We start from the raw sequence: 22,397 nt of genomic DNA on the forward strand, positions 1-22,397 counted from the left end.
ATTCTACTCAGGGCTTCTGTAACCACAGATCTGTGATGATATCTTAGAACGATGTAAAGACAGGAATTTCTGCATAAGCCAGGGGTTGCAAACTGGAGACCAGCTGACTGGATCCAGCTATAGGCATGTGCTTTGGGGCCAATTTTTATTTATTTATTTTATTTTTATTTTTTATATTTTTATAAATTTATTTATTTATTTTTGGCTGTGTTGGGTCTTTGTTGCTGTGCACAGGCTTTCTCTAGTTGCGGCGAGCGGGGGCTACTCTTTGTTGCAGTGCACAGGCTTCTCGTCGCGGTGGCTTCTCTTGTTGCGGAGCACGGGCTCTAGGCACGCGGGCTTCAGTAGTTGTGGCTCGTGGGCTCAGTAGTTGTGGCTCACGGGCTTCAGTAGTTGTGGCGCATGGGCTCTAAAGCACAGGCTCAGTAGTTATGGCACATGGGCTTAGTTGCTCCGTGGCATGTGGGATCTTCCCGGACCAGGGCCCGAACCCGTGTCCCCTGCATTGGCAGGCAGATTCTTAACCACTGCGCCACCAGGGAAGCCCCCAAATTTTTTAAAAAGCCAATATTTAAAAGTAAGGAGATTTTTGCATAAAAATGCAGATTTCCAACTTCTTTTGAAAACCGGAAGATCTGATATCATTAGGTTTACATTTCCCGTTGCAGAAAGTGGCTAGAGCTTGGCTGAAAGAAGCTACCCCTTTAATTATGGCAAACACTGACTACCAGGACTCATTTGTTCATTTATGTTGCCTCTTCTGTGGTCCTATTTGCATTTAAGCCAACTCCTTAGTTTTTCAATTTGAGGAGACATTGCAATGTTAATGGGTGATAAAAAAACATGAAAGAAAAGAATGATTGATTAGAGGTGTCTGATTATTGCTTCTCCTCCTCCCCCTCCTCTCCCTCCTCCCCCTCCTCCCCCTTCTCTCCCTTCTCCCCCTTCTCCCAGTCCTCCCCCTCTATTCTTTAATAGAAATGAGATTTTTTTTTATCAGATTTTATTTTTAGAAATTATTTTAGAGGTAAGAATGTTGGGATATTGAATTTGACACCTTTTGGCCTCCTGGTTTGGAAAATCACTTGTTGCACAGTATGCTTCCTATAGCACTTAGCAAGCTTTTCAATTGGCATTAGCAGAAGTGAAACTGGCCAATATAATATTGAACCTGTTAATATACTACATTGAACTAAAAGAAGAATTCATGAGTTGAATTTGTTACTATGGGAACATCTATTCATATAAAAATAAATAAAGTGCTATTCCTGGCATGTATGTGTTCATCTTTCAAAATATATGAGAGAGCTTCATTGCCCTGCCCTTTTTTTTAACTGGGTACTTGTTTGGCATAGATGGTCTTCCTTCTTTATTTAAAAAGTCATGTTGTTTACTTTCACATTTTATGTTGTTTACTTGTGGCTTAATTTTAATTAAAGATATTGTGTATTGTTTTAACTTTTATGAACTGAAAAGGAGTTTAGTTTATAGGTATATGAAATCATGTATATTACTTGAGGATTTCTTTTTCATTGAGGATTCAGCTGCTTTCCTAATGTGTGTCAGATCATAGGCTCTGTCTGATAAAACTCAGTTTCTTAAGTATAGTTCGAAGAGCTTAGCTGTCTCTCTTAGAATTTCGAAAAAAATGCACACTTAGAATTTACAAGGATGTAAATATGCCTGACTCAGCTGGAAGCACAGGTGGCTTTAACACATCTCTATAAGTGGTTTTAGGTAATTCAGAGGAAAACAAGTGAATTCCCTGGTATGGTATGACTCTCATCATCGTACCAACATTATTGAGGGACAGAACTTAGTATTGAGTATTGAGTAAATGGCCTTCTTACTTTTCACTGAGTACATATATAGTTTTAGATAATAGAAAAAAAATGAGAAAGAAAGAAACTTTTCCTCATATGCAAACAGCCTCCATATTCAACATAGCAGACGTTTAAATATTAGAAAATGGTTTTTCCTCCTTTCTCTCCTTTGTGTTCACCTGGGTCTTTCAGATTTGTGCATATATGCTAACCTGAATGAGTATAGACTGCCAAGTCTGCTAGCTCCGGTTTCTCCTCTGGAAATCCTTCTGCCCTCTGGGTTTATACACTTGTATGTATTCCACAATGAAGAGTCTGGTATAGTGAGTGAAGCACGGGGACCGAACTCTAGAAACTCAGAATCTGGTTCTGACTTTTTTTTCTCTATTTTTTGTGACTGTGGACATTTCACTTCTATGAACCTCAGTTCCTTATTTTCAATAGGCAAGTTTGGACTAAATGATTCTTAAGAGTCTTTCTAGTTATAAAATTTGATAGTTTTGTTACATTCAAGCATATATGCATGCTCAACCCCACTTCCTAACATAAGATTTTTATAAACCAAAGGATGGCCTTATAAAGCACTGAGCCTTTGGCAAAACAAAAGCTTCTATTTGTTTTACTTCTACATTCTGGACTTCAGTTTGTTGTCTTTTCATTTATCTGGAATTGAGCTGTTGCTCTCTCCATCTGGTCAATTCTTTTTATTCCCCCTAGCTTTATTGAGATATAATTGACATCCAACACTGTATAAATTTAAGGTGTGTAGTATGATGATTTGATACACATATATTGTGAAGTACTTATCACAATAGAGTTAGTTAACACCTCCGTAACTTCACATAATTACCTTTTTTTTTTTTTTTTTTTTGGTGGTAAGAACATTTAAGATTTACTCTTTAGACAAATTTCAAGTTTATAACACAGTACTGTTAACTATAGCCACCACATTGTACATTAGCTACCCAGAACTCATTCAGCTTATGACTGCAAGTTTGTACTCTTTAACTGACATCTCTCCATCTCCCCATCCCCAGACCCTGGAAAACACCGTTCTACAGTTGTTTTTATGAATTTGGCTTTCTCAGATTCTACATATAAGTGATATCATACAGTATTCTTCTGACTTATTTCACTTAGCATAATGCCCTCAAGGTCCATCCATGTTGTCACGAATGGCAGGATTTCTTTCTCTCTCATGGCTGAATAATATTCCATTGTATATATGTAACACATCTTTTTTATCCATTCATCCGTCAATGGACACTTAGGTTGTTTCCATATCTTGACTATTGTGACTAATGCTGCAGTGAACATGGGAATACTGTAGATATCTCTTTGACACACTGATTTAATTTCCTTTAGCCATATACCCAGAAGTGGGATTGCTGGATCACATGGTAGTTCTATTTTTAATTTTATGAGGAAAAATTTTTTTTCCACACACCATTGCCAGCACTTTTGTCTTTTTGACAGTAGCCATTCTAACAGGTGTGAGGTGATATTTCATTGTGGTTTTGATTTGCATTTCCCTGAAGATAGTGATGTTGAATATCTTTTCATGTAGCTATTGGCCATTTGAATATTTTCTTTCTGTTTTTCTCAGACCTCCTATGGATACACCTTCTCCACACTTCTTGCTGCCTGTTGTGGCAGAATTCTTAAGCTTGTATGCCTTCTCTTGATCCTGCAGTGCACCAGGCTAAGTACTGACAGCTTTCCTTTTGCTTTCCCAAAGGAAGTGCAAAAGCTTAACTATGTCGTCTCTCCCTGGCCTATAGGTAGATTCAGGCTGGCTTTTTGGGCCTGCTCGCTAGCTGTCTGCCAAAGTTAGCTCTCCCTGCCATGGGGAGTGCATACGAGGAGCTGGCCGTGGGGTGGAGGAGGTGCCTATGGGGGTGAGGTGCCCATGGGCCAGTTGAGGGGGATCCGTGGGCAAGGTGTCTTGGCAACTCGTGGTCAGGCCTCCTGGTGGAGTCAGTCATGCAGTTAGTAAGATCTGCATCCCTGTGATATGTTCAGAGTCCTGGCTGCCGTTCTTTCAGCCACTTCCCATCCCCTGGTCGTGCAGCTTACAACTCAGTTCTCTGGATAGAGTGAGAGAGAAACAGACCTCTTTAGCAAGGTCCTGCACAGCTGGGGAGGCCAGAGACTCACTCACATGCTCTCACTTTCCGCTGTGCAGAAATCATGTACAGAGAGGGTTTCTCTTGGTCCTGAGCTGTGCTGCCTTGAGGGAGGGATGAGGTGGGTAAAGTGAAACTGTTCCTCTTACACTCGCCAGTGTGTCTAAAGTTGGACTTTTTTGCTCAAATGGTGTGTTTGGAGCTTCTCTGTTGCACTCCTGGACTTCCACAAAGGCTCTGTCATTCATGGGTGGTTGTCTAAGTCATTGTTCTCCAGGGGCTCCCAGACTGTGTCCAAGAGGGGCTGGAGCCAGTTCACAGGCCGCCTCAGGGTCCACAGCCAGGACTGAGGTCTGTATGCTTCTTACCCAATGCATGGGTGGGCTAGACTCCTTCTGGGTCCCTTGGTGTATGATGCTGGATCCCACAGCTCCCACAAAGGCACTTTTGTCCATGGAGGATGCCAAATTGTTACTGTTGAAGGGGAAATACGAGTGGGAGATGTCTTACTCAGCTGACATCACTCTGGCCCATTCTTGAGGACCCAGAAAGTTTTAGACCCTCTAGTCAGAAACGTTAGGCAACTTTGTGTGTCTGTTTGGTGCTAGGTTATATAGGAGCACTGTGTACACAGGTCAGTGATTGCAAGCTGCCTTCACTACATAGAGTTATATAAGGTTACCTTTGCTCCTTGTGATGATGTACTCTTAAAATATTAAAATTTACTAGAAAAATGCCAGAAATCTTTCCCCTGATTAGATCATCTTTTTGGCCTTACTCATGAATCAAGTCTTGACATCCTCATGTTCACTTCTGACGAGAGAATTCCCAAGAGGTAATTTCTTATCCTGAAATGGTTCTTTTTTTTTTTTTTTAATAGATCATTTGCAGTTACATCCAGTCTTTTGAGGATGGTCTTCCTCTTTCTTTGACATATATCTTGCCTTTCTCTATATATTTCATTTCATCAGACTCCAGTCACAGACTCCAGTCTAGTGCTCAGATGTGTCTTCTTCTATTCCATTTTTTGACCAAAGTCACACTGGCAAAAATATTCACTAGTACTGCGCCATCCACTTTTCATTACTTCCCTCTTAACTGTCTAGATTCTTTATTTCTAATCAAATTTAGCAGAATGATACCATTTTTGGTCCATGTTGTTATTTTAATTGATTCTCATTCTTCCTTTTCTGGCCATTTGTATTTCATTACAAATTAGGTAATCATCTTTTGACAGAAGTGATTCAAACTTTTATGGATTTTAAAAATACATTGCACTACAAAACATGGCACGGCCAGGGTTTCAATAGTAACGGAACCACCTGTTCTGTTAAGGGGTTAAGGGAGTGAAAAAGGGATCTTGAAGTATGCTGAGACTAATAACAGTGAGAAGCCATTCCCATCCATTGGATTATAGGGCAAGGGGAGGAAATGCAGTTACCAGAGCCCAGTGAGAGCTGAAGTTGCAATTGTAGAGGGATGCAGCTACGTCTGCAGTATTGAGGCTTGGAGGGAACTGGGAAGAAATACCCGAACCTCTCACTCTTCCTGTCCTTTGATCTTCTGCTTCTAAAAGTGTACACTCAGACAGAAGACAGCTCGTAAGGGAGCAGGGTGATGAAATTATCAGGGAAGAGAAGGAGATAGGGTGGTGGCAGATGAAAATAGCCAGCAGGATGGCCCACTTAAAATAGGACCTAATTAAAAGAGCATGAACAAGGTAGGAAGTGTTGGTGTCACTGAGTTCCACAAAAGAAAATTAGTTACTTGACTTAGTGCTTTTAGTTTAGAAATAGTAGATGAAACTGAGAGTATCTCCATATATATGCAGTGGTCTACTGTGCATTTGTCACTAGAAGAGGGGATAAATTGGGTCATGCTCAGTGACTTCTTGCCTCATGTTCCCTCCCTTGTGACTGGGGGAGTGTGCTGTCTAAGGCTTCCTCACATGGACCCTTGATGGAGAGACAAGGGGAAGTGTGTAGGCAAAGCATAAAAGACTAATTAGGTCATGAAATTGGGTTGAGTCCCTCCGTAGGCTAGTAGGTTGTTTTAGTTCCTGGCCGTGGACTGAAGTGTAGTTAGCCACCTTAAAATTGTGTGCTTTTGTTTAAAAATCACATTAGGTTTGAGAGTATATGCCAGTGAAAATTCACTACCCTTGGCAGGAATCTCCTGGAAGAGCGGGGAGAGGATTCTATTCAGTTTCTTAGTTTTCATGGGCTTCATTTTGTTTATAGCTATTCCATGAATTCTAGTCTTCAGGCAGGTTTATGCTTGTGGAAAATTTCTTAAAGGTTCCAGTTGATGAGAAATATAATGATTTACCAACTAAAGAAGTATTTTAGAAACCCAGGCTGGAATAATACAACCAGCACATGATCAAGCTGCATCCTCTACTGAGGAGCTTTTAAAAGTACCATGTCTAGGTCCTACCCTCAGACCAGTAAAGTTAGAATCTCTGGGGTGTGGGGTGTGGGCATTGGTGTCTTTAAAAAGCTTACCTGTGATTTTTTTTTTTTAATTTATTTATTTACTTTTTTTTTTGGCTGCGTTGGGTCTTCATTGCTGTACGCAGGCTTTCTCTAGTTGCGGCGAGCGGGGGCTACTCTTTGTTGCAGTGTGCGGGCTTCTCATTGTGGTGGCTTCTCTTATTGCAGAGCACAGGCTCTAGGCGCATGGGCTTCAGTAGTTGCAGCACGTGGGCTCAGTAGTTGTGCCTCGCGGGCTTTAGAGTGCAGGCTCAGTAGTTGTGGCCCACGGGCTTAGTTGCTCCGCGGCATGTGGGATCTTCCCGAACCAGGGCTCGAACCTGTGTCCCCTGCATTGGCAGTTGGGTTCTTAACCACTGCGCCACCAGGGAAGTCCTTGTATGTGATTTTGATGCTACTTAGAGTAGAGAATGATTGATCTTTTCTATTTTCCTTTTTCAGTTTTTATCTAGGAAATATTTTGTGAATTCCTTCTATGCATATGACACTTCTTATTTTTTGTTATTCAGCATAGATTGGAATATATAAACTCCTATCCAGTGTTATGGCTGTTTTACCTATTAACATCATTAAACTTTTTTACATGGACTAACCTTCACAGGATTAAGTAATTAGTATGTTCAATGGTTGTGTTTCTGTCTACTTTTCTATTCCTGAAGCTAAACTTTAAGATACGATTAGTACTACGTTAGTAAAAAGTCACTGGAAAGAGAAAATTTTATTTTGTAAGTGTGATACCAATTCACAGATGTTCCTATTTGCTCGAGGTAAGAGACCACATTTTGATGTGTTGCCATTTCTTATCAAAATAAAAGACCTTAATTTAATACCTTTCAGAGTGATGAATAAAATTACTGATTGTTCTTTCTGCTGTGGGCAACGTGCTTAGGTCTTTGACAACAAATTACAGATATTAGTAACATCTATGTATTTAAAGTATTTAAGCTAATAAGACAGAGGGAAAGGAACCATCTAAAGCAAGGCAAACAATATTTTCTCTCACAAACTCACTTTGTTTGGGATCTTTTAAATATATTATCTCATCTATTCCCACTTTCCAGGTGAGATTCAAGTGATACATGATTTTTCTCTAGATTTTCCAACTAGTAAGTGGTTGAATTAGGATTTAATTATGGATCTGTTTGATTCTAGAGCCCATACTCCCCTTCCCTCCCCCAATATTACATTGCCTTTTTGTCCCTAGAAAATCCAGGAATGTAGATAGATAGATGGTATTTAAAATTATTTTTATGTGTTTCTTTTATCTATGATATGATTTAGCCTCTTTTTGCCCCTCCAGGATAATACCCCTCAAGCTGAATGGCCCTCAGCAGATGAATTCACCACGAGCAGTATTTCACCACTTGATTTCAGCTCTGGTCCTCCTTCAGCCACTGACAGGGAACTCTGGTCAGAAGGCCCTTTGGGTGATTTAGTGTCTGCACCCAAATTAGCTTTTCCCTCGAAGGTGAGCCTCAGTTCTTCCCCAGAGGTTTTAGAGGTTAGCAGCTTGACTCTTCATTCTGTCACCCCAGCAGTGCTTCAGACTGGCTTGCCTGTGGCTTCTGAAGAAAGGACTTCTGGGTCTCACTCATTAGAAGATGGTAAGGAATTCTAATGACTTTTTGTACTTCTTCATTGTATCAGATGACAAAGGTTTTGAAGAGAGCGAGAGACTAGGGTTAGGAGAAAAGCATGGCAGCATTCATTAGGAGGAAATGTCTTGGGAAAGTTGTGTGAGAAAGGGAACAATCAGCTTTAATTGGTTGAAAGGGAGAGTCCAAATAGGTAAATAATTAGAAATGAACTTGTGGGCTGGGATGGGATCACCTAATAGATATTTTGAAGGTCCTGTTAAAGAATTTATAATTTAATTATATTACTATTTAAGAACTACTCTACTTACTTGAATATTTGAGTGGTAAACAAACAGCCTCAAAGAAGATTATTCCAGTATCTTTTAATAGGATTAATTGGGGGCCAGTAGAGATTTTTAGCTTGCATTAGGCTTGAGAAGGGGAAAACCTGAACTAGGGCAGCTACAGCAGAGATTAAGAAATGAAAGTCAAGTAGCTGATTTAGCTGTTGTGGGATGTGACTCAGGGATGGAGTGTATGTGAAAGAGGAAGATGAACAAAGATATAAGTAATGAGTCTAGGATTTTGAACATTGGGTGAACCTGAAGGCTGATGGATAATAAACATAACAAGGGGGAGTTCCCTGGTGGTCTAGTGGTTATGATTCAGCACTTTCACTGCTGTGGCCTGGGTTCAATCCCTGGTCGGGGAACTGAGATCCCACAAGCTGCACGGCGCTGCCAAAAATAAAAAAAATAAAATAAAATAAACATAACAAGAAGATGGGAATTCCTTGGGAATTTTCCTAGGGAATTCTCTTCCCAAGTTTTTACTAGATTCACTCTTTGTTGTCAGTATGGCTACCAGCAGTTCTTTATTTTCAGGGAGTAAAAATGTGTTTTGAAGATGAATTTTTTCAGTACCTGATGTCTTGTTATCCTCAGTTAAGGGGGTTATAATCATGAGTGACTGTACTATATCACAAAAACATAATCATACCTTCTTGCTGTTTGCTGGATTTGGCAAAGTAAAAGTCAGCAACTGTCTGTTGTAATCTAATGGGGAAAAATGGGTAGCTGGTTTTATTAGGAGGACTGGGAATATATTTTGGCATCTATGTAGATTAATTAATGGAAAACTCTATTTTTAGGATTAACTAAAGTTAAAGGGTCAGAAGATTTTCTTTCTATTGATCCACTGCCTTCAAGCCCATTTAGTCGTCCTGTGCCAAAAGAAATAATACCATCCATGGAAGACTCTGGGGTGTCTTTGACATCCTCACCATATCCGGTCTCCTCTGTCACATTCGATATTCTTGCTAAAGAAGTAACACCTTTTGGCATGGACTCTTTGGCCTCCAAAGTCAAAGGCCAATTACAAGTGAGCACTTGGATGCCAGACACATCTATGGAGAAAGAGTTCATATTTGAGAGTGGTTTAGGTTCAGGGTCTGGGCAAAAGGTAGGTCTGATTACTTGGCCATGGAGCAAGACTTCATTAGAGAAGAGCACTGAACCATTTTCCAAGTCATGGCTTGAAGTTGAGGATTCAGAGGATTTACTTTTGCCAACTGAGGATATAGATGAGAAACTAGTTATAGATGACAGAATAGATTCCATAGACCAAAGTACTGAGCATTCAAAATATGGGCATTTTGATAGATCCAGAAGCTTTGCAGAGGATGAGACCCTTGGTGGACCTACTGTGTCCATCTTTGCAGAGACCACAACTCAATCTGCATCTCCAGTTCTATCCAAGCACACATCAGAAGTACCTGACATTGACTATTACTCAATTACCAAATCACCTCCTCTACTGACATCTGCAGCAATCCCTGCTTCTACTGATAAACCAGTTCAAGAAGAACCCTTTCTAAAGGAGGATATGGAACAAACTACAGAGTCATCCAACCGTGAATGGTTTGACAGCAAGATTTCAGTAGTGAAGCCGGATGTGCAACCTTTGTGGACCATATTGCCAGAATCAGATGTAGTTTGGGCAAGAACTTCTTCCCTAGGGAAACTGTCCAGAGACACATTGGCAAGTACACCACAGAGTACTGACAAGCTCTGGTTGAAAGCTTCCATGACACAGTCTACCAAATTGCCTTCAACCACAAGTTCCACCCTGCTGGAAGATGAAGTCATTATGGGCGTACAGGATATTTCATTAGAATTGGACCAGATAGGCACAGATTACTATCATCCTGAGCTAATCCCAGAGGAAAATGGCAAGGTTGGTGGTTATGTGGAAATGTCTACAAGTATTCACTCCACAGAGATGGCTATTGTGGCTCAGCCAACAAAAAGCGATGACTTGAGTCATACCCAAGCCGCAGGAGCTTTGGTGGTTTTCTTCAGCCTCAGAGTGACTAACATGATGTTTTCAGAAGATCTGTTTAATAAAAACTCTTTGGAGTATAAAGGCCTGGAGCAAAGATTCTTAGAACTGGTAAGCATAAGAAGTGAAATACGGGCATTAGTGAATAATCGTGTATGAACCACCCCTCTTTCCCCCCAGAGCATAAGATCTGAGCCAAGGAAAGTGTGGTCTGCTATGGATTTTCATTTCCTATCATCTACAAATACTGTAATGGCCTAGGGTTCATAGGAAAATAATGAGACAGGTGGATACAACAAAACGGAAAACACAAAATGGTATGAGCCACACTTGGATGTTGTATTCTTGGATATTGTAACTTAGATACTGGATATTGTATTCTATAATTTCTGGGACTGATACAAGTTTGAGATTTATATTCACATTTTATTGTGAGACCAGTGCTTTGTGGGTACCTGTAATGCCTTCACTGTCACGATCCTTTAGTGAAACAGAGAGAATAAACTCTCTGATGTCTAAAACTGTCTGTGAGTTCCATGGGGTTCTTAAATAACACTGAAACCTTATGACTCATAAATAATTCACAATTCATACTTTTGTTGATGAACAGTTTAAATAACATAAATAGAATACAATTTGGAAAAGTGGAGGGGTTCATCTTTGTTTTCAGTATGTATTGAACAAAATGCAAAACTTTGTCAATAAACTGACCAATTTTTGTGTATTGTAGCTGGTTCCCTATCTCCAGTCAAATCTCACTGGGTTCCAGAATTTAGAAATCCTGAACTTCAGAAATGGCAGTATTGTGGTGAACAGCCAAATGAAGTTCGCCAAGTCTGTCCCTCCTAACGTCACCAATGCTGTATACGTGATTCTGGAAGACTTTTGCACCACTGCTTACCAAACCATGAACTTGGCTATTGATAAATACTCCCTTGATGTGGAATCAGGTAATGATATTAAATACTATGGTGGTTTCTTAGTGGAACCTAGTTATTATTCTTGTGTATTTTCTTCTACACTGAGTCAAGATGAATTCAATACTTATAGGTAAAAGAGTACTATGTCTGACAAATTTTCCACATCTTGATAATTAGTAAAATATATCTTCCAAGGATGTCAATATCATTCTCTTCTCAAAAGGATTGTCCACATTTGCTGTCTTTACATGTTTACCTCCCATTTCCTTTTCCACCTGCTCTATCTGGCTCTCCATTTTACTTATCCATGGATCTGTTCTTATTACATCTCTACGTTGCCAAGCCCAATAGCTTTGGCCTTTCTTGCCTTCTATGTTATTTTCCTATGTTGTTTTATCAATTTCCATTATTGTAAGCCTAATATAAATGTCAATAACTCTCTACATTTTTATATGCAGATCAGACTTATCTTCTGAGCTCCAGAATCAATATGTAACTATGTACTTGATTATCTCAACTTGGATATAGTCTATGTATATCAAGCTTAGACTAAGCCCTTAAGCTAAGACTGAGCCCTTGTTTTCCATATCTCCGTACCTTCCAACTAAATCTACCTCTCTCAGCTTTACTATCTTGATAAATGGAAGCTGTATCCACTCAGCTACTGAAGCCAGAAACCTGGAAAGTCATTCTGATATATCAGTTTCCATCACCCCTAACTTTCAGTCACTCACCAAACTTACATTGATTCTGAATTCTAAATATATCTCAAATCTATGTGTTTTTCTCTGTCTTCACTTCCCCTACTTTAGGCCAAGCCATCATCATCTCTCATTTCTCCGCTACCAGTTTCTCCGCTACCTCTCTTTTTCCCTCACTCCCATACCCTCCCATTCATTCTCCAGACAGTAGCCAGGGTGCTCTTTCTAAATAATCAGATTTTTTCACTTTTCTGCTTGAAATACTTTCAATGGCTGCCTGGTTCAGTAGCCACAGGCCTGGTCCCTATCTTCTTCCCCAGTATCGTCCAGTGAAACTAACTTCTTTCCTCACTATGTTCTAGTCAAACTAGCTCATTTTGGGTTCCTTAGATTTCCAAAACTTTTCTTGACTTGAAGCCTTTTGCACATACTGTCTTCTTTGCCTGAATCTCTTTCCCCTCTTGGCTGACTTCTGCTTACCCTTTATGCCTCAGTTCAAATGTCTCTTCCTCAGGACTTTCACTGATTCACCCATAATCTAGGTTGGTTCTTTTCCCTCTGTAGAGTTTATAACTATTGTAATCATGGTAACTTATGCACATACTTGCTAAATAGCTATTTTGCCCAGTTGAACTATCCACAAGGACTGAGACTTTGTCTGTTTTATTAACCACTTGGTAGCCAAAACCTCGCACAGTGTCTTGCATGTAGAATGTACTCAAAAATACTGTGAATGAGTGAAATGAACCATTGTTTTTATTTGGAAGACTTGGATGCAGAGGGTACTGCTGCATCCTCAAACCTTTGTTCTTTTTTACCTTCTATATACTGGAGGACGGTGGTTTTGAGTAGGAGTAAGGTGGAATGTCTGGGTTTGTATTTCTCCAGTGCTTTTCACTCTCAAACTGGTTTGGAAGTCAGCCCTATTCTTTAACCGGGAAAGAAGCAAACATTCTTTCCTTTGAAATCCTTGAAGGACCATTATTCACTGAAAGTGAGGAAGATGATTTAGCTAATCCCCCTATAGCCAAATCTCTTGCCACTTGAGTTCTTTAAGGACATTTGCACATTCTTTGCCATGTGGTGTAGTGGAAGAATCAATTAATTATAATTTGGAAGGCCTGGTTTCTTGCCTCTGCTCTGCCGTTTATCATTTGTGTGATCCTAGGTGAGCTGTTTTATCTCTGAGCCTTACGCCCTCATATAGCACATGGGGATAATGTTACCTGGCCTATGTATTTCATGGGACTATTCTAAGGATTAAACAAATAGCATGTATAAAAACATTTGACTAGCCATACAAATGCAAGCAGTGATGATCATAAAACTTTTGCAAAAGTCTACCCACTTCTTTTTAAAGGGAAGTACATAAATAAATGCATTTACCCCAGTTTTGTATGTAACTCACATGTCAGCTGTATGCCAAGACATCCAGGTTTATAGGGTCACCTTGTTCCTTAATATTCAAATGAATTTGCATTAGTCCCTCCCATGTACAGTGTGAAACCTGCATCCATGGCCCTCAACCCCTAATATCTCTAGGAATTATCAAGGAACTTAACTGTCTCTTAATCATCTCCAGCTCTGATTTCCTTCTGCTCAATTTCCAGTCTCACATTTGTCTTGACCCTTGTGGTTGTTCTTTATGTTAATCCAGCACAGATCATGGTCCCATGTTTTTACTTTCCCAAAGTACCTCTAACACAAGGCAGTTGATTCCATCAGATATTTGTTGATGATATGAGGACGATGGAGGGATTCTTATTGTAGCACAGGAGATGGGTTAAAAATATTACTGTTAAGCGTAAATATCCAAAAATTTCTCAGCCACCCTGTCAAAGGTGTCTTGTAATGGCCAATTTTTTCTCCAGGACTAAGTCAGCTACCATGTTACTCTGGCCACTCTGGCTGTATTTCCAGACCTTCTTCACATTTCCTCTACTCTCATTCTCCGGGACCAGTCAATCCTTCTCTTAGCCTGTCCCTGGAAAACCAGAGTGTAATTCATTCTACAATTTAGATCCCTGTCTCCCATCCCAAGATTAGCTCCAAGTCTACCTTTGTTTTCCCATAAAGTCATTAAAGTACTCTTCCAAACAAAGAGCTATCTATTCTGGGCCTCCACCTTTAACCTGCACAAAAGACTAGAAATCGACTTTAAAACTCCAGTCTTTTATTCACATGATTAAAATATTGGTCTTGGTCTCTCTCCTTGATCTGGAATCAAAAGGGAGCAACATGTATCTTTTTCCTCTTATGGATTCTGTTTTTCCTTTCCCTAGACACTCACCCACACCCATGGAATGGTCACAAAGTTTTAGAATTTTTAAATAGAATTTTCCTATTTCTTGTATATTTTTAGTTAAAAGCCTTCAGATTAAACTATTATTTTATCTGAAGGTTGGCTAAAGATAAGATTGACTTGTCTCTTGCTTAATTTGTTTTAACATGTAGTGTCTCAGAAATTCTTGAATTTCCATCAACAAAGGGGGACTGTGCAATATCATCCTTCCCACCCCCTATATACACTTCTATACCTCGCTGCTAGGCCAGGATTAGATTATTTTCTGATTAAAAAGTCACAGAATGAATACCAGGGTAAGGATGTGAAGACTTAGGAAATACACAGTCGAATCCTGCTGTGTAGTTCCCTTGTAGAAACTGCCATCTGTCAGCACATTTGTGTGCTCTTCTTGTTATATGAGCATCTTATTATTGTCCTCCTGTATTAGTTTCCTAGGGCTGTTGTAACAAAGGACCACAAACTGGGTGGCTTCTAACAACAGAAATTTATTCTCTCATAGTTCTGGAGGCTAGACATCCAAATCAAGGTGTTGGCAGAGCCGTGTTCCCTCTGAAAGCTCTAGGAAAGAATCCTATCTTGCCTCTTCCTAGCTTCTGGTGTTCACCAGCAATCCTTGATGCTCCTTGGCTTATAGATGCATCACTCCAATCTCTGCTTCTGTCTTTATATGACCTTCTTCACTGTGTGTCTGTGTCTCTGTGTCTCTGTGTCCAAATTTCCCTCTTCTTATAAGGACACCAGGTATTGGACTAGCAGTAACCTAATCCAGTATGACCTCATCTTAACTTGATTACATTTACAAAGACCCTATTTCCGAATAAAGTCATATTCTGAGGTTCTGGGTGGACATGAATTTTGAGGGGATACTATTCAACCCAGTATCTCTCCCCATTCCTACATAGGGCTAAGAAAGATCAGCTGCAGAGATCCTACAAACTCCAAGGCCACAGATTCATGCAAAATGTCTTTAATTTTCACAGTAGCAAGGAAATCATTGACTCTGAGAGCAATATTAATTTATCTGGAAACTGAGAGACTATGCTCTTTGTTTTTTAACCTCCCCTTTGTCTTCTGGCTAATTCTTATGCTTTTTCATACAGATGAGTTTATGGGTCATTTACAGTTATTTCCTCTATTTGTGGTATCTTTGTCACCATTTGCAATTCAGAGATTGCCATTCACCAGTGAAGAACATACAGTGGAACCATGGTAGGATGGAAGGCCCATCCATGGTCAATGTCTTTTATCATTTTTGACTGGTTTGTGTCCTAGTTAATTTTTTAAAATGTCACTTTCTCTCATCCCATCAAATGAAAAATGAAATTACTGAAGCTAAAATACTGTTGGGAATGGCCTGAGGAGGTGCAGGGCTGATTTGTTTTTCTGACATTAGCTTTTGCTAATCTCCAATGCTCTTAGGCTGCTCTTACTGGGCTATACCCATCCCTGAGGCTTCCACCAGTTCTCCTCTGGATACTGTCTCTCCATCCATGTTCTCGGTGGGGTGGGGTGGGCTGGGGGTGGGGCATGTGGCATCATGTGCAGAGTGGAGGAGGATGACAGAAGGATAGGGTTGGTGGAAATGAACGGTACATGAAAACTGTTTAATTTAGATCTACATGGATTTTAAAGCTTCTACATGCTTCCTACGTAAAACAGGTAGAGGCTCAGCCAGGTCATTGAATTTTATGGTTTGGCTCTGAGTTTCAGAGAAATTTGACAAAAGCTCATCAATCAAGGATGAATCCGAAATTTTTTGTGGTGTGGATGGTGGTGTTGTATTTCATTGATTCAGGAAGGGGGTTGGATGTTCACAGTACTTTGGATGGGGGAGCCTTAGTGGAGGGGTTTCATGTACCCCAATTCCTGTGTTTTGCCTTTCCTTGTATCGTTCTCTGGTTTGCTTGATGTTTTAGGTGATCAAGCCAACCCTTGCAAGTTTCAAGCATGCAATGAATTTTCCGAATGTTTGGTCAACCCCTGGAGTGGAGAAGCAGAGTGCAGATGCTACCCTGGGTACCTGAGTGTGGAAGAACTGCCCTGCCAGAGTCTCTGTGACCTACAGCCTGACTTCTGCTTGAATGATGGAAAGTGTGACATCATGCCTGGGCATGGGGCCATTTGTAGGTATGCTGTAGTTAGAGACTTTGGCTTCACAAGATTAGAGATACTTCCTCTGAAGAAAAGGGATCTGCGCCTATGATGTTAGGATGATCACGACAATATTTATTATAGAAGTTATATCTAGGAAATAGATGGGTGCCATCTAGTCCTCTTGTGAGGACTGAGTCAGTTCATAGGCCTGAATTATACCCAGTTCAATGGATTATTTTATCTTATGCACTTAGGGAGCTGTAAGAAAAACATTGCCTAGCGGCCTACGGAGAGTACTTAGAGTAGTTGGGGATTTTTGTGTTATGGTTCTTAGTGGTGATAACAAGGCAATTGTGATCAAATTAGGTTTATGCATATGATCAACACTTTACACTGTATCTGAAACAGAAGAGTTTTATTGTTCTATTTGAATTATGTTCTTTACAGCTTTGGGCTGCTCTTGGTCCTACTGAATATTCAAAAATAAAGAAAAGCAAGTATTTAAAATTGTGACAAATATATTTTAAGTATCTAAGATCTATTTTTTAAAGGTAGAGCCAAAGAAAATGCAGCAGGCAAATGAGCAGATTCAGGTAGCCTTCCCTGGTCACTCCTTAAAAAGAGCAGAGCAAATCAACCTCCCAACCACATCCAACCAAAGTCACATGATGTGAAAGGAGAGAATGCTGAGAATAAGCTGGGGAAACATCAATAAGAGGACAATTTGTGAATTTCAAAAAGGGCAAATGTTGGCATAGATGCCAAAAACAGAAGAAATAGGTGGAAATGATTCACACTTTTCTATGTGTAAAGTTTAGCTAGAAAACTAAGAGGAAAAATAGTCTCTTGATTTCCAGAGAAATGAATATGATTTTGAAAAGCAGTGATTGCTGCTCTGGGAATTGAAGATATTTTTGCACAAGTGGGTGGCCTTGGGGTTTGGAGGATCTCTGCAGTGTGATGGAAGGACGTGAGGAGTCTAGGGACCTGGGTTCTAGACCAGCTCTGTTGCTCACTAATTGTGTGATCCAACACCAGTTGTTTTCCTTCCCGGGCCTGTTTTTCATTATCCATAAATAAGGAAGTTGTCTTTAAGTCTAGTCAGTATTTATTCAGTCTTCACAAGTTGTCATTGAGGACCTCCTGGGTCTGTGCCAGGTCTCATGCATAGCCTTAAATCTTACCATTTAACCTGTATATTTACCTCTTTACTGAAGCTTCACGTGGTCAGCATTTCTTTCTCTACCTGTTCTCAGTCCCACTGTAGGTTCTGCTGTTAATTGTTACTTTCAGCAGAGTGATTCCACTTGGGGGCTTGGTCGCCTCTCGTTCCAGGTGCCGGGTGGGTGGGAACTGGTGGCATCGAGGTGAGCGCTGTGAGGAGTTTGTGTCCGAGCCCTTGGTGATAGGCATCACCATCGCCTCCATGGTTGGACTCGTCCTCATTTCTTCTGCTTTCGTCTTCTTCATCATCAGGACTCTTCAAGCTCAGTATGTTAGGAGAGAAAGAGAGAGACCCTTCAGGTAAGTAAGGACAATTGCTCTCTGATGGACTAAAACATTCCTTTTATTCATTCATTTTGTACTTCCGGTGTGCCAAATACTGGAAAGGATCAGCGTGGAGGGGAGAGGGCTATGAAGTTGAATAAAGACACGGTCCCTGTCCTCAGAGTGTGTCAGATTGGAAACAAACATAAGCAACAGTTTGAACAAGCTGCTAAGGTGCCTAGATGAAGAATGAATTTGTTTTGCCTAGGGGAGGACATCTTAGAAGTTTTAATGACTGCTATGGTATTTAGCTGGACCGAAGAGTAGATGTTTGCTGCAGTGGGTGGGTGGGAAACTTTCTAGCTAGTTGAATGAACATTAGCACGGTCAGGGAGGCATGCATGAATCTCACTGCACACTGAAAGTCATGGTGGGGGGAGGGGTTGGAAGGGTGATAGAGATGAGGGGAGGCCCTATGTGAGGACCAGATCTGTTAGTTCATTCCCCTTTGGCTCATTCCAGTGGTAATTAGCCAGACTTTAAATCTAGATAAGAATCAGACAAGAAATGGAATCTGGTTCTCTTTTGAGTTAAGCATAGCTTCATTAGCAAAGGAAATAAAACTGGTTCTACTTGCTAGACTAGCGATCGAAGGACCTTTTGGGTTGTAATATGATCACAATCCCCGGCTGTACTTTGCTTCTGTGCTTCCAGGTCTGCTTCAGGTCTAGGTTACCTCCCCTCATCCTCTGGTTTAGGCCCAGGAGGCACCTCTCCTAGGTTCCTAGAGCACCCAGGACATAATTCCATTATTGTTCTTATACTTTCTGTTGGGTTTGACTTTGCATTAGACCGCAGTCTCATTCTGGAGAGATTCCAACAATTCTTTGTATCATCAGCATCTAGAATGTTCCTAGGCATATAATCAATGCTCAGCACATATTTGTAGACCTGAATTGAATTTAATTGAAGCCCATTCTCCCCTGTATTTTTATTTCTAGTAGATTCTTTGTGTGGTTACACACTGATTTTGATTTGTCTACCCTGGGAATAATGGAGCTGTGTTCATTTAATGAAATACTATTGGCAGACATATTTCCCCATCAAAATTTATTGGGTGCCAGGCACTGTGGGGCAAATAAAGATGAAGGAGACATGGAACAGTTCCACAGGCCCTTACCAGATAGTTGAGGAGATAATAATGATAACACGTGGTAAATAATTTTTGAGATTGATCTGGATATTTTTCACAGTCACCTCTCCTTGTCCCCCATTTGTATCAAGTTAGCCTCTTTTTCTTCCTCAATAGAAATCTTGCTCCAGGTAAATAGTCTTCCAAGTAGTTGAGCATCCAAAGAAGAACCTGATTCAATCATACTTTTCTTTCTGTGGCTCCAACAGGCAGCCTGACAGCCTCTCATCTGTGGAAAGAGCTGTAAAGCATAACCCTGTGTTTGAAAGTCACGGGGCTGATCTCGAGCAGTACGAAGGACCCTACCCTCAGTGGCCCTTCTACAGCTCCACAGGCAGAGAGGTGATTGCTGGTCTGAGCAGGGAAGAAATCAGACAAATGTATGAGAACAGTGAGCTTTCCAGAGAGGTAGGAAACTTGGTTTTTCTGTTGCTGCTCTGCTGGTGTGTGTGTGTGTGTGTGTGTGAGTGTGTGTGTGTGTTTTCATGTGTGTACAGTAGGTTGCAAGAAAGGTTGAAAATTATTTCATGATTAGTTTTTTACCTCATGCTATCTCCCAGTCGACGTGATATGTAGAGGGTATACAATTCTGCGCTGTACCTTATTTCCCACCCAGTGGGTCCTTTATCATTAATAGCAAATGCTCTCTCCCTCCACCCCCACTCCTTAGAAATATATGTCTGGGTTATTCAGAGCAGTTCGTGTAGTAGCCACACCTTCCATTTTTCTGAAAAGGCCATTGTTTTCTATAGCTCTCCCCTGGATAGTTCAGAAAGCCACAATCTCTTATAAAAATTAGACCTCTTTTTTAAAAAGCTGTTAAAGTTTTTCTAATGCAATGCAGAAAAACTTTCTTTTCCTTTTCTTTCTTCTTCTTTTTTTTTTAAAGGAAATTCAAGAAAGAATGAGAATTTTGGAACTGTATGCCAAGGATCCTGAGTTTGCAGCTTTTGTGAGAGAACATCAAATGTAAGCGTTTGAGAGAGCGCCCCTACCCAGATTCTTAAGTTTGCCTTAGAGTAGTGCCACAAGCATGAATACTTAATTCCTGTCCCTGTGACATGGGTTATGTTGGTAACCAATGTTTGTTGAGTTCTTTTCAGTTAATACACATCCACACAGATTACCTCATTTATTCCTCCTAATGCCTTTATAAGTTGAATGTTTCTTATTTAAGTTTTATGAATGAGGAAAGGAAACCTCAAAAAGATAGAGGGACTTACTCAAGATCACGATGACAGCAAATGCTGGAGAAGATTGAAAACAAAGACACTCTGTTCTGGCCTAGAGCTTCCTGGCTCTGTCATATTTTCTTATTAATATAGATGTCACCCATTTGAGTAGCCATAAATCCTCACATATTTTAACATATACTTCCTTTTCCATCTCTGTAGATACTTTTAAGTATGCTTTGAATGAGACAAATCTCATTAAAGTGTGTCTCTTGCTTTTATTAAGTTCATCTTTTCTTTTTTTTTTTAATTTTTTTTTTATTGGGCTATAGTTGTTTTACAATGTTGTGTTAGTTTCTACTGTACAGCGAAGTGAAGTAGAGTTCCCTGTGCTATACAGCAGGTTCATCTTACTTTTCAACCTACCTTTTTCCATTACTTTTTTCAGCATGCATTTTGGGCAAGTGTCTGTAGTTTTTTTCCCCTTGTTCCTCAGGATCCATAACCAGACTTAGGTTACAAAAATACAATAATCTTGTAAAGAGAACATTTATAGATGTTACTTGAATTTAGTGGGTGGGATTATAATCTGGCTTTGATATTCGGTCCTACAGCTGCCCTCACAAAGGTGCTTCCTCATGGATGGGTCTCACCCAGGCCAGATGATGGCACCAGGTTTTTAGAAGAGAAAAACCAGAGCAATTCATGCCTGCTTATAGAAGAAATTGATCAAGGGTCAGGATAACACATGTGGTTCTGATTGGAGCCTCTGCCCCTTTGCTCCAAATCCCCTTTCTCTGATAGGCAGCCCCTCACGCATGGTTCCTCTCATAGGAAGGGACGAATTGACATCAAAGGAAACTAAAGAAGACGCTTTTCTAATTCCATTTGCATGGTAGAGACTCCTTTAAACATCTGACTTAGCCCATGGGAGTTGCTGCCAACCTTGCTTGAATGCTATCAGAGCAATAATACTGGGACTGTGCCTTTTAGACCAGGATACCTGCTAATCTCTGCATCTCTAGCCAGCAGATGGCCTATGGCTCCACTTCCGTGGTATCCAATAGAAAGAACATGACTGATGTTTTTTTATCTTTCCTAAGACCCTTTTATAAGCCCCTCAGAGCCATCTGCGTTCCAGGAATTACAAATGCATCTCATCTAGGCTAAGAAATCCGAAGAGAGGATCCAGGAGAGCCTAATTAGGGACAGACAGATGGACTACATGTTTCACTTTCTTCTGGTAAACTGTTTGGCATTAAAATATATATTAAAAAATTCATGTAACAAAGAAGATTTAAACAAGAAGATCCAGTGAAACAAAAGAATGTTCACACAGACACTATAAGGGGGTTGTTCATAGTGGGAAGATGGCATTGAAAAAATGTTAGGTACATAGTCCATACAACATTTTCAGTTTTCACATAGTCCAGAGTTTTCATCTACCAGTAGCTCAAGAAAATATTAATGGACTTGATTTAGGATTCAGTAAAAGTATTACATAGTCTCTGTAGATTGGATTCTTTTTTTTTTTTAACTTAGCAAAGCACAGGACAGCTTTCCTGCAAAGAAAGAAGGTACTGGTGATTTTAGGACTATAGCTTGATGATATATTACAACAAAAGTGCATTTCAGTACATTCTGGATTTTTTTCAATTAATTACTCTTTGTTTTCTTCATGGCAGGGAAGAGCTTTAACCAAAACTCCTATTTTACAACTGATTAGAAGCCTAGAGAAGATGGAGATCACTCATTACCTATGTCATATAATTAACTTGGATTTGGAACTCTGTTGGAAGAAGAGTTTTCTATCAAAAAAATTAAATTTGGGACACAAATATTTTTTTTCTAGTTTAAAATTTATATAGTAAGAGATGTGATGGTTTTTATACCCACAAAGACCAAAAGCTGTATTTAAAGGGAATCAAAACTGAATGGGGCTTCCCTGGTGGCACAGTGATTAAGAATCCACCTGTCAATTCAGGGGACATGGATTCGAGTCCTGGTCCGGGAAGATCCCACACGCCACGGAGCAACTAAGCCCGTGCACCACAACTACTGAGCCTGCTCTCTAGAGCCCACAAGCTACAACTACTGAGCCCATGTGCCACAACTACTGAAGCCTGTGCGCTTAGAGCCCGTGCTCCGCAACAAGAGAAGCCACTGC

At 40.2% G+C, this 22,397-nt stretch overlaps 1 protein-coding gene across 1 annotated transcript in view; it reads left to right on the forward strand.

Annotated features, from left to right (window-relative positions):
* IMPG2 (interphotoreceptor matrix proteoglycan 2) overlaps positions 1–22,165 on the forward strand; it is a 70,507-nt gene extending 48,342 nt beyond the window's left edge. The window contains exons 12-19 of the mRNA XM_068545580.1: positions 7,742–8,045; positions 9,169–10,469; positions 11,089–11,308; positions 16,201–16,411; positions 17,714–17,901; positions 19,255–19,466; positions 19,948–20,027; positions 21,916–22,165. Of these exons, the coding sequence (XP_068401681.1) occupies positions 7,742–8,045; positions 9,169–10,469; positions 11,089–11,308; positions 16,201–16,411; positions 17,714–17,901; positions 19,255–19,466; positions 19,948–20,027; positions 21,916–21,928 (2,529 nt within the window). The 3' untranslated portion in view covers positions 21,929–22,165. The remainder of the gene's footprint in view (positions 1–7,741; positions 8,046–9,168; positions 10,470–11,088; positions 11,309–16,200; positions 16,412–17,713; positions 17,902–19,254; positions 19,467–19,947; positions 20,028–21,915) is intronic.
* The last annotated feature ends 232 nt before the right edge of the window (positions 22,166–22,397 follow it).

The sequence above is a fragment of the Eschrichtius robustus genome, chromosome 6 (assembly GCF_028021215.1).
Source record: "Eschrichtius robustus isolate mEscRob2 chromosome 6, mEscRob2.pri, whole genome shotgun sequence".
In the NCBI taxonomy this organism is placed as follows: domain Eukaryota; kingdom Metazoa; phylum Chordata; class Mammalia; order Artiodactyla; family Eschrichtiidae; genus Eschrichtius; species Eschrichtius robustus.